This window comes from Amia ocellicauda, chromosome 7, assembly GCF_036373705.1.
Source record: "Amia ocellicauda isolate fAmiCal2 chromosome 7, fAmiCal2.hap1, whole genome shotgun sequence".
NCBI classification, from domain to species: Eukaryota; Metazoa; Chordata; class Actinopteri; order Amiiformes; family Amiidae; genus Amia; species Amia ocellicauda.
Window position 1 is genome coordinate 17,099,063 of NC_089856.1, and position 17,877 is coordinate 17,116,939.

General features: G+C 41.9%; 1 protein-coding gene across 1 annotated transcript in view; it reads left to right on the forward strand.

Annotated features, from left to right (window-relative positions):
• Positions 1-17,877, forward strand: part of LOC136753003 (SH3 and multiple ankyrin repeat domains protein 1) — a 49,135-nt gene that overhangs the window by 2,003 nt on the left and 29,255 nt on the right. The window contains exons 2-8 of the mRNA XM_066708771.1: positions 1,985-2,686; positions 4,782-4,985; positions 5,350-5,421; positions 5,695-5,803; positions 7,631-7,782; positions 8,253-8,420; positions 9,437-9,573. Of these exons, the coding sequence (XP_066564868.1) occupies positions 2,048-2,686; positions 4,782-4,985; positions 5,350-5,421; positions 5,695-5,803; positions 7,631-7,782; positions 8,253-8,420; positions 9,437-9,573 (1,481 nt within the window). The 5' untranslated portion in view covers positions 1,985-2,047. The remainder of the gene's footprint in view (positions 1-1,984; positions 2,687-4,781; positions 4,986-5,349; positions 5,422-5,694; positions 5,804-7,630; positions 7,783-8,252; positions 8,421-9,436; positions 9,574-17,877) is intronic.

Consider the following 17,877-nt stretch of genomic DNA (forward strand, 5'->3'; position numbering starts at 1 on the left):
CTCTCTCTCTCTGTCTCTCTCCCTCTCTCTACTGCAGACTCCTCTTTGTAGTTGAAAAGCTTCAGTTATGAAATTTTAATACCCAGAGCTTCACTAACTGTATGATAACTGAGAAAGAGGGGGGGGGGGAAGGGAGAGCTTAACACAGATAAACTGAGAGAGTCTTTGTGTCAGTCAGTCAGGCAGGTAGTGCTCTCTCTCTCTCTCTCTCTCTCTCTCTCTCTCTCTCTCTCTCTCTCTCTCTCTCTCTCTCGGAGAGAGGGATCATGGTAAACGACTGATCTGGGACACTCATCCTCCCTCATGCTGTGGCCTAATTCAGCATCCGCCCTACTCTCCCTCTATCTCTCTCTCTCTCTCTCTCTTTCTTTCTCACACCATCAGTATTAATGTACTGTAGTGTGCAGTCAGTCAGTGTTAATGTTCTTTAGTGTCCAGTTAGTCAGTCAGTGTTAATGTCTGGTAGTGTTCAGTCAGTCAGGGTTAATGTACTGTAGTGTCCAGTCAGTCAATCAGTCAGTGTTAATGCATTGTAATGTCCAATCAGTCAGTGTGATTTTACTATAGTGTCCAGTCAGTCAGTGTTAATGTATTGTAGTGTCCAGTCAGTAAGATTTGTTTTTATTTTCATTGTGATGTAACAATTTAAATTTATGTGTATTTGTACAGCATTCTCACTCTCTGTCTGTCATGTATGTTCAATGTGGAAGCAGGGAAAGAAAGGGAGGAGAAGAAAGATGGGAGAGTTACAGAGAGAGAGAAAGAGATACAGAGAGGGAGAAGATTTTTGAAGTTCAAGTATATTATTGATTGACCCATATAATGAAGAATTTACTCAGACTCACACAAGCACACACACAGACACACACACACACATTGACGAACCCTCTCACACACACACACCGACACTCACTCAAGCACTGACACACAGACGTATACACAAACACTGACGCACACTCTCACTCACACACCAACACATACACATGCACAAGCACTGACACAAACACACACACACATTGAGAGAGTGAGATAGGGATGGGTGGAGGAGTCCGCTCCAGATTCACTGAGAAAGTGGGACGTTGTGTTCCCTGGATCTCTACCAGCACAGTGTCCTGGGGACTCAGAGCCCTGGAAATACAACAGTGTCCTATATACAGAGAGAGAGAGAGGGTGAAGGAGGGGGGAGGGCTCGAGATAGTACTGTAACAAATATGTAAAATAGTATCTGTATTAACCACTCCTTCCCTCTCTTCTTCTCCTTCTCCTTGTCCATGTCTCTCCCCTCTCTCTTCTTTGCCTTCTCTCACCCTCTTATCAATTCAAATTCTCTCTCTCTGTCTGTCATCCTCTCTGTCAGGGAGAGATCCAGTCAGTGTGTCAATCAGTCAGTCAGTCAGTCAGTCAGCCAGTGTGCTAGTCAGTGAGTCTGTATTAACCCTCACACTTTCTAACTATCTCTTCCCTCCCTGTATTCCATTACTTGCTTTTTCCTTCCCCCACCTCTCTGTATAAAGGATTACATTGAATTATTGAAAAAAGAGACACAATAATAGGGAGAGATAAAGAGAATCTTATGTCTCTCCCTCTCTTTCCATTCTCCTTCTCTCCCTCTCCCTCTCTCTCTCTCCTTCTCCCCCCTCCTCTCCCTCTGTCTCTCAGTCAGCACTGTGTCATTTTCTCTGGCAGCACTTCTTTGCTCCTGTCTATCAAGGCTATGACCTCTTGATCTCAGGGTCACTATGTCCAGTCTGTCAGAATGGAATACCTCTCTCTCTCTTTCTACTGTGTGTCTGTACTGTGTGTCTGTGCTGTACTGTGGGTGTGTGTACTGTACAGTGTGTCTGTACAGTACTGTGTGTGTTTGTACTGAACAATGTGTGTCTGTACAGATCTGTATGTCTATACTGTACTGTAATATTTCACAGATTATTGTACTGTACTAACGCTCTCTCTCTCTCTCTCTCTCTCTCTGTCTTTCTCTCAGTGTCACTCTCTCTCCTGGTATGAGGTCACGGGGGTCGTTGCCGTGCACGTGCCCCCGGTCGCCATGACAATGCCTCTGAGCCCCCTCTCCAGTGACGAGGAGCAGCAGAGCATGCTGGGAAGGTACCGGGAGGAAGAGGTAGAAGACGAAGAAGAAGAAATAGAAGAAGAAAGTGAAGGAGGAAGAGAAAGAGGACAAGGAGAGGGAGAGGAAGGGGATAATCTTGGGAGAAGAAGAGCGAGAGGAGGAGGGGGAGGGGGAGGGGGAGCAGAGACAGGAAGCGAAGGATCAGAAGAGGAGGAGGAAGAGGAGGGGGAAGAAGAGGAAGAGGAAGAAGAGGAGGAGGGAGGGGACGAGGAAGTGGACGGAGACCAAGGCAGAGAGGGGGAGGGGCTACACGGCAGCCAACCAGGTGGCAGGAGGAGGGAGGGGCCAGGCATGATTGGACGGCTTGCTCCAACAGTAGCTGGGGGCAATCGGGTGCCCAGCAACCCAGGACACTACAGCAAACACAACCCTAGCCACGGGCACAACACCAACACCAACCCTGCTGGACAAGGAAGTGGCCCCAACTCCTCATCTTCCTCCATGGCAGGGAGGGGCCGGCTGAGGGAGAGGAGCCACAGCTCTGCCCCTCCCCCTGCTGATGCACAAATTAACATGATGGTATTCCGCATCGGCATTCCAGACATCAAGCAAACGGTCAGTGCCTTAATAGTTTAATTGGCTTCTGGTTAATTTGTTAATTGGGTTGTGGTTCTTGTTGTTAGTTTGGGGGAGTTTCTGGGAGGCAGGCCGTGTGTCAGTCAGTCAGTCAGGTTGTGTCTGTACTGTATTAACTTGCCCTCTCTCCCTCTCCCTCCTTCACTCCCCCTGTCCATATTTCTCTCTCTCTTTCTGTCTGCCACACTTTCTCCCTCTCTCCCTCTCTTTCAATTCTCCTCTCTCTCCCTCTCTCCCACTCTCCCTCTCCCTCTCTCCCTTTCTCTCTGTCTCACTGTGTGTAATCCCCATACACTGTGTCATCTGGGTCATCCTCAATAATCACTAATTGGATTTTAATTGTTCCTTAATGAGATCAGGGAATCACAGTCCTGCCCACACTGTGAATCAGCACATAGACACAGACTGAGATACCCTTTAGTGAACAGACACACATAGTACAGTGCAGTACAGTACAGACACACACAGTATAGAACTCTCTATATATATTTGTTGGTATTAATTTTACACAGAAAGAGTGTCAGAGGGAGAGAGGGACAGATGGACAGAGAGGGAGGGTGGGAAGGATGGAAGGGGGGGATATGTCCCTGTAGACCTAATTAAATGCTCCTTATACCATATTTACCCTGAAGAGATTTACCAGAGGGAGAGAGGGGGAAGGGGGGGAAGAGAGAGAGGGACAGAGAGGAGACTGACTGACAGACTAATGAGTGTCTCACTACTGCCACCTACAGTCATGTTTGAGAAAGTCATTTAATGTATCAATGTAAGTGTGTCAGTGTGTCTGTCTGCCAGTGTGTCTATGTGCCACCCTGTCAGTCTGTTGGTGTAATACTGTGTCAGTACATCAGTCTGTCAGTGTGTCAATGTGTCAGTCTGACAGTCTATCGGTATAATAGTGTGTTGGTGTGTCTGTCAGTGTGTCACTGTGTTCTGTACTGTACTATTACATTCTAAGTGCTATGATATAGAATTATCATCCACTATTACATTAGAGCATTTAAGGTAGAATCAGATAATATAATTTACAGCAATTCTAACACCTTTTACCTGTCTACACTGATCTCTCTCTCTCTCTCTCTCTCTCTCTCTCTCTCTCTCTCTCTTAAATTCAATTCAAATTCAAATTCAAGTGCTTTATTGGCATGACGAGTACAAATATTACCAAAGCAGTAGTGATAAATGTAAAATAGTTTCACATGTAAAGACACAGATATATAAGCATACATATATTTACGGAAAACAATTAATAATAAACAGGTCAATTTATATAAATAAAAGTAGATGAATATGTACATATAAACAATTGTTTACAAAAAAAACTGATTGAGGCGATCAAACAATATACCATTCAACAGATACATAATTACAATTGTAATGCAATATAACATGAGCAATAAGAAAATTAATTGATGCTCTATGAATGCTCTCTGCCTCTGTCTCCCCCTTTCTCCTTCTCTCTCTCTCTCACGGACACACACAGGCATCCCATAATATGCTCTTGCTGTTACCGCCCAGGGACCCCTGAGCCGTTACTGCAGCAACCAGCAGTTTGCTCCACTAATGATTGAGTTACCATGGCAACGGTCAGGCTAAGCACACACACACACACACATACACATACATACATACACTAAAAGGGAGAGAGATAGAGGAGAGGGGGTTAATACAGAGCATTGCTAATGCTACAGTGTACTCTCTGTCAATGCAGATTTAATGTAATGTAGTGTCAGTCAGTTATTGTCAGTACTAACCTTCTCTCTACCTCTCTCCATTCCTCTCTTTCTCTTTGTACTGTCTATACTGCGTTAAAACCCCCGTCGCTCCTTCCCTCTCTGTTTTTCCCTCTCTGTACTGTCTATACTGTATTAACACCCCCTCCCTCTCCCTCCCCCTCCCCCTCTCCCCATCTGCCCTTATCTCCCTCTCTGCCCTCTCTCCCTCTCTGCCCCCCCTTTACTATATTGTTTATACTGTATTAACACCCACCCCATCTCCCCCTCCGCCTCTACCCCTCTCCCTGTATTGTGTCTATACTGTATTAACACCCCTCCCTCTCCCCCTCTCTGTGCAGAAGTGTCTGCGGTTTAACCCAGATGCCTCAGTGTGGTGTGCAAAGCGGCAAGTGCTGTGCTCGCTAACTGAGAGCCTGCAGGATGTCCTCAACTATGGTCTGTTCCAGCCTGCCAGCGATGGGCGGCATGCCATGTTCCTGCAGGAGGAGCGGCTGCTCAGGGACTACCCACAGTCCTTCGAGCGAGGGGTGCCATACCTGGAGGTACAGTGGGTCTAGGATCTGCACACTGGCTCTCTCTCTCTTGTGGGACAACTAGGTTACTTGGGAGACCTGTTGGGAAAGTTGAAAACTGACTGACTGACTGACTGGTACACTGACTGATTTACAGATTGATACACTGACACCCTGACGCACTGACTGACTGACTGGTAGTCACTGACTGGTTGACTAACAGACTGATACATTGACTGACTAATTGAAGCTGTGTTATTGTGTAGTTGTGTGAGGAGCTATGCTGTGTTGTGTTTTGTGCAGTGTTGGGATGTTGTGCAGTGTTGTGATGTTGTGCAGTGCTGTGTTATGTTGTGTGGTGTTGTATTTTGATGTTGTGTTTTGTCTCCCTCAGTTCCGCTATAAGACACGAGTTTACAAACAGACCAACCTGGATGAGAAGCAGCTGGCCAAACTGCACACCAAGGTACAACTACACACCTACACAGCTAAACATCTACACAACTACACACCTACACAGCTACAAACCTACACAACTACACGGCTCAACAGCTTCACAGCTACCCAGTTGCCAAACCTACACAACTACACATTTACACAGATGCACACCTACACAACTACACAACTACACAACTTCACAGCTACAAAACTATACAGCTACACACCTACAAAACTACATAGCTACGCAACTACACAAGTCCCTCTCCGCTCTCTCTCTCTCTCTCTCTCTCTCTCTCAGGCCAGTCTGAAGAAGTTTATTGACTATGTCCATAGTGGATCTGTGGAGAAAATGGCCAAGTTTCTGGACAAGGGCCTCGACCCCAATTTCCATGACAATGACTCCGGGGGTGAGCGAGTGATGTATTGAAAATGTAAATGATATGTAATTGTTGTGTCTGCTGTGTGGCTGCGTCTCTCTCAGTCAGTCAGTCAGTGTAACTGTACTGTAGTTTTCAGTCAGTGTTAATGCACTGCAGTGTTCAGTTAGTCAGTGCTAATGTACTGTGGTGTCCAGTCAGTCATTAGTTGTTCATTTACTGTAGTGTCAATTTAGTCAGTACATGAACACTGACAGACTAGTGTTCAGTCAGTCTGTGTTACTGTACTGTAGTGTCCAGTCAGTGTTAATGTACTGTAGTGTTCAGTTAGTCAGTGCTAATGTACTGTGGTGTCCAGTCAGTCAGTGTTAATGTACAGTAGTGTCCAGTCATTCAGTGTTCATGTATTATAGTGTCCAGTCAGTCAATGTTACTGTACTGTAGTGTCCAGGCAGTCAGTGTTAATGCACTGCAGTGTCATCAGTCAGTCCGTGTTACTGTACTGTAGTGTCCAGTCAGTGTTAATGTACTGTAGTGTTCAGTCATTCAGTGTTCATGTACTATAGTGTTCAGCCAGTAATTGTTAGTGTTCTGTAGTGTCCAGTCAGTCAGTGTTAATAAACTGTAGTGTCCAGTAAGTCATTGTTAATGCACTGTATTGTCCAGTCAGTCAGTCAGTCAGTATTAATGTACTGGTGTGTCCAGTCAGTCAATGTTACTGTACTGTAGTGTCCAGTCAGTCAGTCAATGATAATGTACTGTAGTGTTCAGTCAGTAAGTGTTTGTGTACTGTAGTGTCCAGTCAGTCAGTTTTTAATATGCTGTAGTGTCCAGTCATTCAATGTTACTGTACTGTATTGTCCAGTCAGTCAGTCAGTGTTAGTGTACTGCAGTGTCCAGTCAGTCAATGTTACTGTACTGTAGTGTCCAGTCAGTTAATGTCAATGTACTGCAGTGTCCAGTCAGTCAGTCAGTGTTAATGTCCTGTAGTGTCTAGTCAGTCAATGTCAATGTACTGCAGTGTCCAGTAAGTCAGTGTTAATGTACTGTAGTGTCCAGTCAGTCAGTGCTAATCTGCTATAGTGTTTAGTCAGTCAGTGTTAATATACTGTAGCGTCCAGTCAATCAGTGTTAATATATTGCAGTGTCCAGTCATTCAGTGTTCAAGTACTATAGTGTTCAGTCAGTCAATGTCAATGTACTGCAGTGTCCAGTCATTCAGTGTTCATGTACTCTATTATCCAGTCAGTCAATGTTACTGTACTGTATTGTCTAGTCAGTCAGTCAGTGTTAATGTACTGTTGTATTCAGTCAGTCAGTGTTAGTGTACTGCAGTGTCCAGTCATTCAGTGTTCAAGTACTATAGTGTCCAGTCAGTGTTCATGTACTCTTGTGTCCAGTTAGCCAGTCAATGATAATGTACTGTAGTGTCCAGTCAGTCAGTGTTAATATACTGTAGTGTCCAGTAAATCAGTGTTAATGTACTGTAGTGTACAGTCAGTCAATGTTACTGTACTATATTGTCCAATCAGTATTAATGTACTGGTGTGTCCAGTCAGTCAATGTTACTGTACTGTATTGTCCAGTCAGTCAGTCAGCGTTAATGTATTGCAGTGTCCAGTAAGTCAGTGTTAGTGTACTGTAGTGTCCAGTAAGTCAGTGTTAATGTTCTGTAGTGTCCAGTCAGTCAGTGTTAATGTAATTTAGTGTCCAGTCAGTCAGTGTTAATCTACTATAGTGTCCAGTCAGTCAGTGTTAATCTACTATAATGTCCAGTCAGTCAGTGTTAATGTACTGTAGTGTCCAGTCATTCAGTGTTTTAACCCCTCTCTCTTTCCCTCTGTCCTCCTCTCTCAGAGACCCCTCTGTCTCTGGCAGTGCAGTGTGACAGTGGTGTGGGGGGGCTGCGAGTGCTGTGTCTGGGAGGTGCGCACATCGACTTCCGCTCCCGTGATGGCCTGACCCCCTTGCACAAGGCCGTGCGTGCCCACAACCACCCTGCGCTGCTGGTATCTATTCAGCACCACTATTGCTCCACTTCACTTGTACTATACACACACAGCCACCCTGTGCTGGTGGTAACTGCAACACTGCTACTATACACACAACCACTCCACGATTCTGGTAACTACTACACTGTTACTACACACACACAAGCACACCACGCTGCTGGTAACTACTACACTGCTACTGCAGCTCCACTACAATTACTAGACTGCCACTACACAGAAACACAATTACGCCACTTTAAGCTTAAGTCTATATTAACCCCCTCTCTTTCCCTCCCTTCCTCCCCTCCTCCCCTTGTTATCTCCCTCCTTGCCTCCTCCTCTCTCCCCATCCATCCTCCTCTCCGTCCCTCCTTCCATCTCTTCCTCCCCTCCACATATTGCTATCTCTCTCCCCCTTCCTCTCCCTCCCTTCCTCCCTCCCTCTCTCTTGTCCTCTCCTCCGCCTTTCGCTATCCCCCCCCCCTCAGGCTCTGCTGGAGCTGGGTGCCTCTCCTAACTATAAGGATCGGCGTGGCCTGACCCCGCTGTACCACTCCGTGATGCTAGGGGGCGACACCTCATGCTGTGAGAGCCTGCTGTTCCACAGGGCTGCTCTGGGCGTGACGGACGAGAATGGCTGGGAGGAAACGCATCAGGTGACCCTCTATGGTTCTGCCCCTTACCTCTCTCCTCCCTCCCCCCCTCCCCCTTCTCCATTCATCCTCTCATTGTTTATTCATCACAGTTGTCTTTATGAGTGTCTCTGTGTGTCTGTGTTTCTCTTTGTATCTCTGTGTCTCTGTGTGTGTTTGCAATAGTGTTTGTGTGTGTGTGTGTATGTATGTGTGTCTGTGTGGGTATGTGTGTGTGTATGTGTATCTGTAAGTGTGTATGCGTGTGTCTGTGTGTTTGTGAGTCTGTGTGTGCCTCTCTCCTCTCAAATTAAAATTTAAAAAGGAGTGCCTTTACAGGCAACATCAATACAATTACACATAACCTCAAATAATCCCTACCTCTTAATACAGACAATATAACACCCCCCTCCCTCTTAATACAGACAGTATAATACGCACCCACCCCCTGTCTTAATATAAACTTTATAACACCCCCCGCCCTCCTCTTGTAATTGGATGCTAGCAGTGGAGTTGCTGTGTAGTGTCTACACACATACTGGGCTGCCAACTCTGCTGTCAGAGCCTCCTCTCTTAAAAGGATTGGCAGATTCCTACAGTTAGGCAGGTGTGGGAACTGGGATTGAGAACTGAGGGAAATACTCATCCCTTGTGTTAATGTATTCTCAGCAGGACAGCAGGAAGTACTTTGTCAGGGTTTGCCTTTCTTTGGGATGTTTTACTCTGATGAAATACTCAGCCAGTGTAAAATCTCTATTTAGGGCCTGATAACATTCACATTTTTAAATTATTTTTGTTTAATTTTAATTTAATTTAATGAATTGTTCAATTTTTTAGGTTTTTTAAGTTTCTTTCTTTTTTGTTGTGGTTTTTTTGTAGCCACTGTTGGCACCAAGGTAGTGTTTGACTGCCAGTCTTTCTCTCTTACACTCTTATTCACCTGTCTGCATTCCTTCACTCATCTCTCCATTCATTACTCTCCACCCCCTCTGTCTGTCTCTCTCCACACTTTCTCTCTTCCTCTCTCTCTGTTTCCATAGATCAGGGGTGAAGAGGAGTGTGGAATGCTGGAGATCCACGAGGTACTCATCCCTCCATCCCTCCATCCTCCATTTCTACATCCCTATATCCTCACCATCAAGCCATCTCAGCCTCTCTCTCTCCCGCCAATCAGCAGGTACAGAGAAAGAGACAAATGCTAATTTGTATCAGTCAGTCAGTCAGGGTGTCCGTTAGTCGTTCAGTGTATCTGTCAGTCAGTCAGTCAGTCTGTCAGTCAGGCAGTCATTGTATCAGTATTTACCCCCTCCTCGCTTTCTCAATCCAATTCAATTAAAGGTGCTGTATTGTAATGCCATATACAAAGTATTGCCAAAGCATTTACAGATGATACAAATCATAGATAGAAACAGGAATAATAATAAAGGTGTACAGTATATATAACATCCTTGTATATATCATATTATTTTCAGAACAGTAGAAAAACAGTAATGAAAAATTAATAAATACAACATAAAAATGTATATTATATCTCCTCTTGCTGATTTAATTGAAGTGTGTTTCCCATGCTAGGGAGTATTTCTTTCATCTCTGTCTCCACCTCTCTTGTCTCAAAGAGACTACAGCGCCGCTCCTCTCTGGGCAGACAGGTCTGCTGGTGTTGGCCTGTCTCTTTGGCCAGGCTGTGGTCACTGAGCCTGTACTGGGTCAGGATCCATCTTTGCTTCGTATCTCTGACAGTGAAGAGATACTCTGTCAGGGTGGATTCTCTGTTTAGGGCATGATAGCAATTGAGTTTGTTTGGGGATTTTGTATCTTTGACCCACATAACAATTCAAGCTCCCTGACGCACTGATGCTCAGGCCCAGGTGTGTGTAGTGTGTGCTGTGCTCCACGCCCAGGTGTGTGTAGTGTGTGCTGTGCTCCAGGCCCAGGTGTGTGTAGTGTGTACTGTGCTCCATGCAGTAGCAGGTCAACAGTACAGAGCAGGAACTTCATCTCAGTATGGTGGAGAGTGAGGCTAGGGGCTGCAGACTGCTCCAACAACACTGCTAATTAATTCATGTAAATATCGAACAATGCAGCCCTGTCTCATGCCACACCCCAGAGTGAAGAATTCAGTTTGTTTGTTGCCAGTTTTTATACCGCATTTATTTCCCGAATACATTGATTCATTATATCATTTCCTTAACCCCCTATACCACTTTTGAGTAGTCTGTAATATAGCCCTTTGTGCCAAATTGAATCAAATGCTTTATTAAGTTTATTAAACAAGCAACATGATATCCCTCTTTTGTCTGGTGGACATGTTTGTCTATGTGGGTGCATAGGGTGTAAATATGATCGTAAGTGTGATGATCTGGGAGGAAGCCAATCTAACTCTTAACACTAGAAGTGCCGGCATTTCAAACTACCTACAAGTGCCATAGCCGGTCATTGTAACCGATAGCTCTTTAACAGCTGTGATATGACAATCAAAGGCAAACCATCGTATAAAACTCATACATTTTATTCATGAACATCAAATCCAACATTTACATAGCACAAATGTAGTATTTAAATTGAAATATGATCATAAAACATTAATATTATTGCTATAAATAACAACGCACTTTTTTCTAAATGCACACACTCCAGTCAAAACATGAATAACTATATAGCCTACAATGAGCAGAAAGCTCATAAACGGCATACAATAAGAGAATGAAACAAGTGTAAATGTAAATATTGGAATAATGCTCAAAAGCAATATTTTTTAGTTCAAAAATAACTATTGCATTTATCAAAACATAATTGTACACTAAAGTAAACATTTTCAACATCGTGTAAACTTTGTTTTCAACATACACGGCTTTTATTCACTGTAGTTTTGTATTTCAATAAACTATTTACTATATATTTATCCTGCATACCTGACAGCTCGTACAGTCCACACAGGACACGTTTCTGCACTTTCCCTGCATGAGCTCGTACCTCACACTGCATTGTGACAGCCTCTCCAGGTGACACTTTTACTGCACGAAAATACAGCATCGCAATAAATGCTCCTCCGCTGATAATGTCCTGAATCATTATTTTGGTGGATGTGCTGCGCTAATGCTCTCTGTACTATGTGCAGTAGCGATCGCGTATTGATCAATAGATTAAAAGCACTCGGTGCCATTTGGACCTGGCGTTTGACTCGCAGTGTTTTCACAGGGACAAACCCACGAATGATCTGTCATTCCCAGTATCACTGATGCCCCTGAATCAGTCATGTTCACATGCATGGCATTTCCAAAACGAGCTCTCTTCAGTCTCCGTTTCCAATCCATGTTTATTTGCGGGTAATCACTGTATCAGCTGTAAGAAAACACCTGTAATGCTGTACAATGCGTGTGTTTTTCAAGCACATGAAAGACTGTAGACAGGTAGAGATCGCCACTGGAGCGCCAGACTGACTCTATTGTAATGGGAAGGCAGGATTATGCGTTATGTTTGATTTATTATGTATTTAAATGACCAGACAAAATAACCAGATTTTGGCTATTCTTGGTAAATCTGTTTATAACTTATTTATTTTTGTGTTTATGCAGCTAAGACGCTGTATGCATGTTTAATACATATATTTAGGAAAAGTCACGAACGGGTATGCGCAGTGTATTTAGGAACACAGAGTCATTCAAATTTTAATAACCAAATCGGTCAAATTGACCGGCTCGGCGCTTTTAGTGTTAATGCCCCGTTTCCACTGGCGGACGCGTCCGGACGGACAGGGAATAGATCAACTACATTATGTCGGAAGATATAATCTCAAATGCCAAGTGATATCACAATTTTTTTTTTTACAGTTTTATTAGCAGCATGGAGTGAAATCCACATACAGAAACAATGACTGCTTACAGTTAATATCTGAATGTATTAAAAACTTGGATTTCACAGGACCCCGGTGCAGTGCCGTGACTAGTTAAAAATAAAGTGAAGGATAATAATGGGATCGGTAGCAGCCAATTTTATTAATATTTTATGACCAACTGGACGGTGTTTCAGGCTGTCGTTTTGTGAATGGTGTGCAGGGACAATCCGCAGAGACAATCAGTAGGAAAGTGAACACGATTTAGTTAACATGTGCCCATTTACAAGTTGAATGAATGAATAAATAAATACAGCAGATCTGGGTTTCCCCCAAAACATTAAGGATTGATTTAATAAATGCATCCATAAGTCCATAAACGCCATGACTGAAACGTGCACACTTCAGTTAAATTATAACCTGCTAATTTGTAGCTGGATGATTAAGCGTGAAATGTGTATTTTGTTTCAACTGTAACTTACCCTGGTTAAGGATGTCTGCTAAGTAAATTATAAATAATATGTCAGAAAGTATTGTTTGCAGCTACGAATCTGCAGAAACAGTAATAAGTTAAGAGAGTCGTGTTGTGCCATTTAAAATACATATATACTAGCACAAATGATTATGATAATATTAAATAGCAAATATGTATTGTTATTGTTGCACATGGACATGTATTCTTAGGGGAACGTGCTTGTCTAAATATAATGTCTATACACGTTTAGCTCTTCCTAATATCTCTTAACAGAAACTTGTATTTATTATGCTGTTTACAATCATGTAAAGCAGAAAGAACTAGAAGTTGCATGCAACTTTTAAGGCTTCCATGCTGGTTTCATTTTTTGTCATTTGAAGCATGTATTCAAAGTCAGTGGACTTTAATATCAATTTCTTGATTGCTGGCTTCAATTATGTAAGGTACCATTGTATTTTTCACTTAATTCTAACATATAAGTGCAGATTTCATTATTGTGTCATTCAAGATGCAGAATGCAATTTACATGTCTGGCCACATGATGGAGGTAGAGGTCTACATAAGGAATGTCATGATTTGGCTGACATGTGAAGCTGTCATTTTGGTTGGTGTGCAGCAGCCAGGTTTTGTGTCCTATCAGCTTGGCTTCATCAACTTTGACAGATCTTTCTACTAGTTTAATCACTGACAATTTAAGTTCATTTGGCTATAGTTCTGAATATATTTGCTGTTAAAAGTGACATATTGTAACACAGTTTGGTTAGTATTTGAATTTTGCTTATAGGTTTTTCTGGGGTCAATTTCATGCTTTTATAAATACATGTATTTTGCGTTCGGGCACAGTCATTTTCTTGTAGCTGCCATATTGTTTAATGCAGTTACTTGCCTCTTGTAGATGTGATAGACAGCAGTGTCTACCTAATACATGCAAAGTTTCAAGGCACTGAGCTTTAGACTTCTGGAGTAGTAGCTGTTTTCATTTTCACACGCGGACACATGTTAAATCCAACATTGCAGCTTAACTGTGTACCTCACAAACTTAATTATCAGGTTTATGCTCAATGCACAGACAATGCTGAGTTTCATGTGCATACTGCATTCCAGTGTAGAGGTAATGTGTAACTTGTCTGAAGTGACGCATGTTTTTTTTCATTGGCCCACAGCACCCATGTTTTTCACTGGGGCAACTAGCCTTTGACACCCCTGGTAGGACTCTGTACTAGTGTCATGTATGCCAATTTGTGTCACAGTAGGTATAAGTGGCATGGATTACAGGGTACCAAAGCTGGAATCAGAGTATGCTACATGGCGGACAAAGCGTGCGCCCGGGGAACTTCTGAAGAACAAGCGCAATTGTGGCATAAGATATGCATGTGTGTGAAGTGGCATATGCATGTGTCCGTTGTTTTTGGAGAAGAAGATTTCTGTTGCATTTCACAATTTAGACTCCTATCACAATATTTAGCAACACCATGACACCAGTATATGCAGTTTTCTGAATTTGTAGGTATAAGATGTGTCTACAACACTTGTGAGTTTCGTGAGTTTTCATGCATGTATGAGTGTTTTAGGGGCATTAGAAGTTTTGGTGGAAGGAAAAAAAAATTAAAATAGTAATAATAATAATAATAATCCTAACAAAACAATAGGTTTCCAGCACTTCGTGCATGGAAGACTATTAATAATAATAATAAAAATCCTAATAGAAACAATAGGCTTCCAGCACTTCGTGCATGGAAGCCTAATAATCCTAACAGAAACCATAGGCTTCCAGCACTTCGTGCATGGAAGCCTAAATATAGCTGCAAGCAGCAATGCAAGGGGCCAAGTACACATTTACACAGTACCATTCATTCTAACAGATTGTAATGTACTTCAAAACTGCTTTTCTTGACACCTTATGCAATATAAACATTGCTGAAATTTGATTGGCTCATGGCAACCATCTCGTTTCATCAATCATATTGCCTTTAACAAATCTGATGGAGGATCTAGCCAAGGGCATGTGTACAAAATTCCACATCAATCATACCTGCGGTTTCAGACGAGAAGACATTTGAAAATTGTCCAAAATGTGTCACTTAAACCAATCTGGCCACCAGCCCATGTGACATATGGCTTCCATATTACATATGGCATCGCTCTACACAGCTGTATATCACTGTATCAAGTGTATTGTTTGTATACGCATTTGAAAATAACGGCAGAAAAAATATCATAATAATACTAATAAAATGTATTCGTTGCAGACAATTATTGAGGCTTCCGGGTGATTCCAGTCAATAAATGTATGGTTTCAGACTCCTAATAATATTAATCAGATTAAGGCAAATTGTGACAAAATTGGCAGCGTTTTCATGGTCAAGTTCCCCCTATTGTGGTCAAATATGTTAAAGTACAAGCCAGTATTAATCTCAAGAAATCAAATTTCCCTGATTTGATTTCAATGTATCATTTTTAATTAAATTAGTAATACTATCAATAGCTCTAGTATCATAATAAATGAGTAAACACTTTATTCTACAAGTCTCATTTGTGTACATCAATCTAAAAACTTGTATAGCTTAGAACTGCTGCAGTTTTTCAATTCACAGTTACCATCACTAAACTTCATTTAGTTGCTTACTTTGTTTCATTGTACTGTGACATTGATTACCGATGTGCACGTTATATATAATTATAGCTTGTAAATGCAATGTTTTTCATTAAGGGGCAAATATCTCCAATTATTAATATTAAGCGCCTCAGTGAGTAGGTCCGTTTTTTCGGGTGTAGCTCGCACAGTAAACGTCTTATGTTCACCCTTTCAATTCTGCTTTATACAGCCAGCGATTCTACACAGTTGAGTATATAATATGTTAGCATAAGTTACGATTTCACTGAGAGAGAAGAGGACAAAGTCATTCCCCCATGTTGCATCGTTAACAGGACATCATGCACTCGTGGTGGCACTCGATCTCAGTTTGAAATGACTTTCAATTGAAAGCAACAACCCAGCTCTACAGATTGAGCAGTTTAACTGACGTTTTACCACTGTTCATCTTAATATATTTATTTTAATAACATGTATTCGAGTTGTTAATCACATTTAATTATATTTTTAGTTTCACTTTCCATTTCTCTCTCGCTTGTCTTCCTGGTTTCTGTACAGCTGAAACGATCCCTCACTATAACAAATCTCAGTTTACACTATTTGTATTTGCTTGCAGAAATGTCTGTGTGTTTAAACAGATACTTTCCATTGTAATCTTGTTTTCTCAGTGAAAAATATTATATATGCTGCCACAAGTTGTGACAGGGCGTCATGACAGTCAGAAAATTGGAAAAAATTGACTTTTTGTCTCAAACATGTGTTCATTGCTCCCATATTTCTTCATGTAGGAACTTTTCTTATAGAATATTTGTAGAGAACAGTCCACAGATGCTGTATACTGAAGAACCCAGTCTGGATGCATAGATGATAAATTTATTTATTTAACATGCCAGGCCTGGAAGTGGTCCGACATGGAAGAACTCTACCTCAGCAGAGACTTATTGAACAGCAGAAGTGGACAGCCTTATATACATTGCAGGGCATGTGGGTCTGTGGCCAGGGTCTGTCACTGGGGGTTTGCCAGAATGTTATCTTGAGGTCAGATTTCTGACCCTTGTAATGTTCATGGTAGTCTTCCTCGGAAGAGGTGTGGGATCCAAAGAACAGATGTCTTCCTTTGATATACTAGGAAAGGTCCGATCCCACAGATCTTATTTAACAACTGTCAATCGCTCATTAACAAAAACAGTTCCTGCCTATCTGGAGAAAAGATTAAGTCCACAAACAGACTTTTAACAAACAGCTGTGGGCCCTCTCTCTCTCTCTGCAGTTTGATCCTTTCTATTATTGACAGGAATGTCTAGAGGGTATGCCCTGAACAACTTGCAAAATGGTTGTTGCTACCATAATACATTTACTTTGCTTGGTCTGCATATTATTATTAATATAAAACATAATACAGTTTATATAAAACATTAATAACGTCTCTTCAGCCCCACCTATTGGCAATAGAGCGAAGCAAAAAGAAGCCAAAAGAATCGTGTTTGTCAGTTACAATAATTTCTTCCTCCTGAGGGGCAAGTGGTATAGTGCTGCGTTTTCAGCTCCCATCCATCTAAACCTGCCACCTACGAGGTGTGTACGGCGAGGTATTCAAATAATCAGGGGATATGAATGTCTTTTTCTTTGCCTGGTCAGGCAAACCATTATGTCATAACTACACCTTATCGAATATTGAGCTCTCTTATGGAAAGTCAGAAAAATGTTATTTTTACAAATTCAGTAATTCACATATATTTCTGTTGCATTTTAATTTATAAACATTGTACATTCCATAAATCTCAAGAGAAGGGCAATGGACTTATTCTTACTTCATGACTCTTATACTATTCATTTGAATAATTTGACATCTCTACCAAAAGTACAAAGTACAAATTAAACTATTAATACAAGAATATATGCTACTGTGGATGTAATTCGAGCTGTTTCACAATGTATTGCAGATTCCTATAATCTGGAAAACCTTGATTCATAGTATTTCTCCATTAAGTCAACCATCACCTCGGCGTTGTGGACCTCAACATCGGTCTGTTCTAGATGCCGTGTGGCTGTCTTTAAAGCTGCGCCCTCGGCCTACTGTGTCTCAACGAGAACACCAGCGTCTTCTCCATATGCACCTTTGCCACCACTGATCAAACATCGGTTCCTTCAGGACACGATTCATAACATGCATATCTGCCATGTGGAGTAAATCGGTCATCTGAAGACACAATGTGTGGTTATCACAACATCAGAGATCCTCCTTATAAAAGACATCTCTATCACATGGACAGTAATTGACATTCGCACAATCTATAAGGTTTCCAGTATAAGGACAATTCTAAAATAATAATAATCTTGATTCCAATTCATCACAAATTATTTCAGTACAGCACTCAGCTGTCGTCAGCAGCATCATATCTCCTGTGTTCACTGAATCAACTTTACTTCCTAGTGTAAATACTCTTTTGTGTGGAGCTGTCAAACTTTCAAAACAATGTGCTTATCTCATTTTAATCATTATTACAGCAGCTCTTTCAACAACATAGTTAATAGTATTTAGGTAAATGATGGCAGTTATTTAATCCTTGTTTCTCAATTC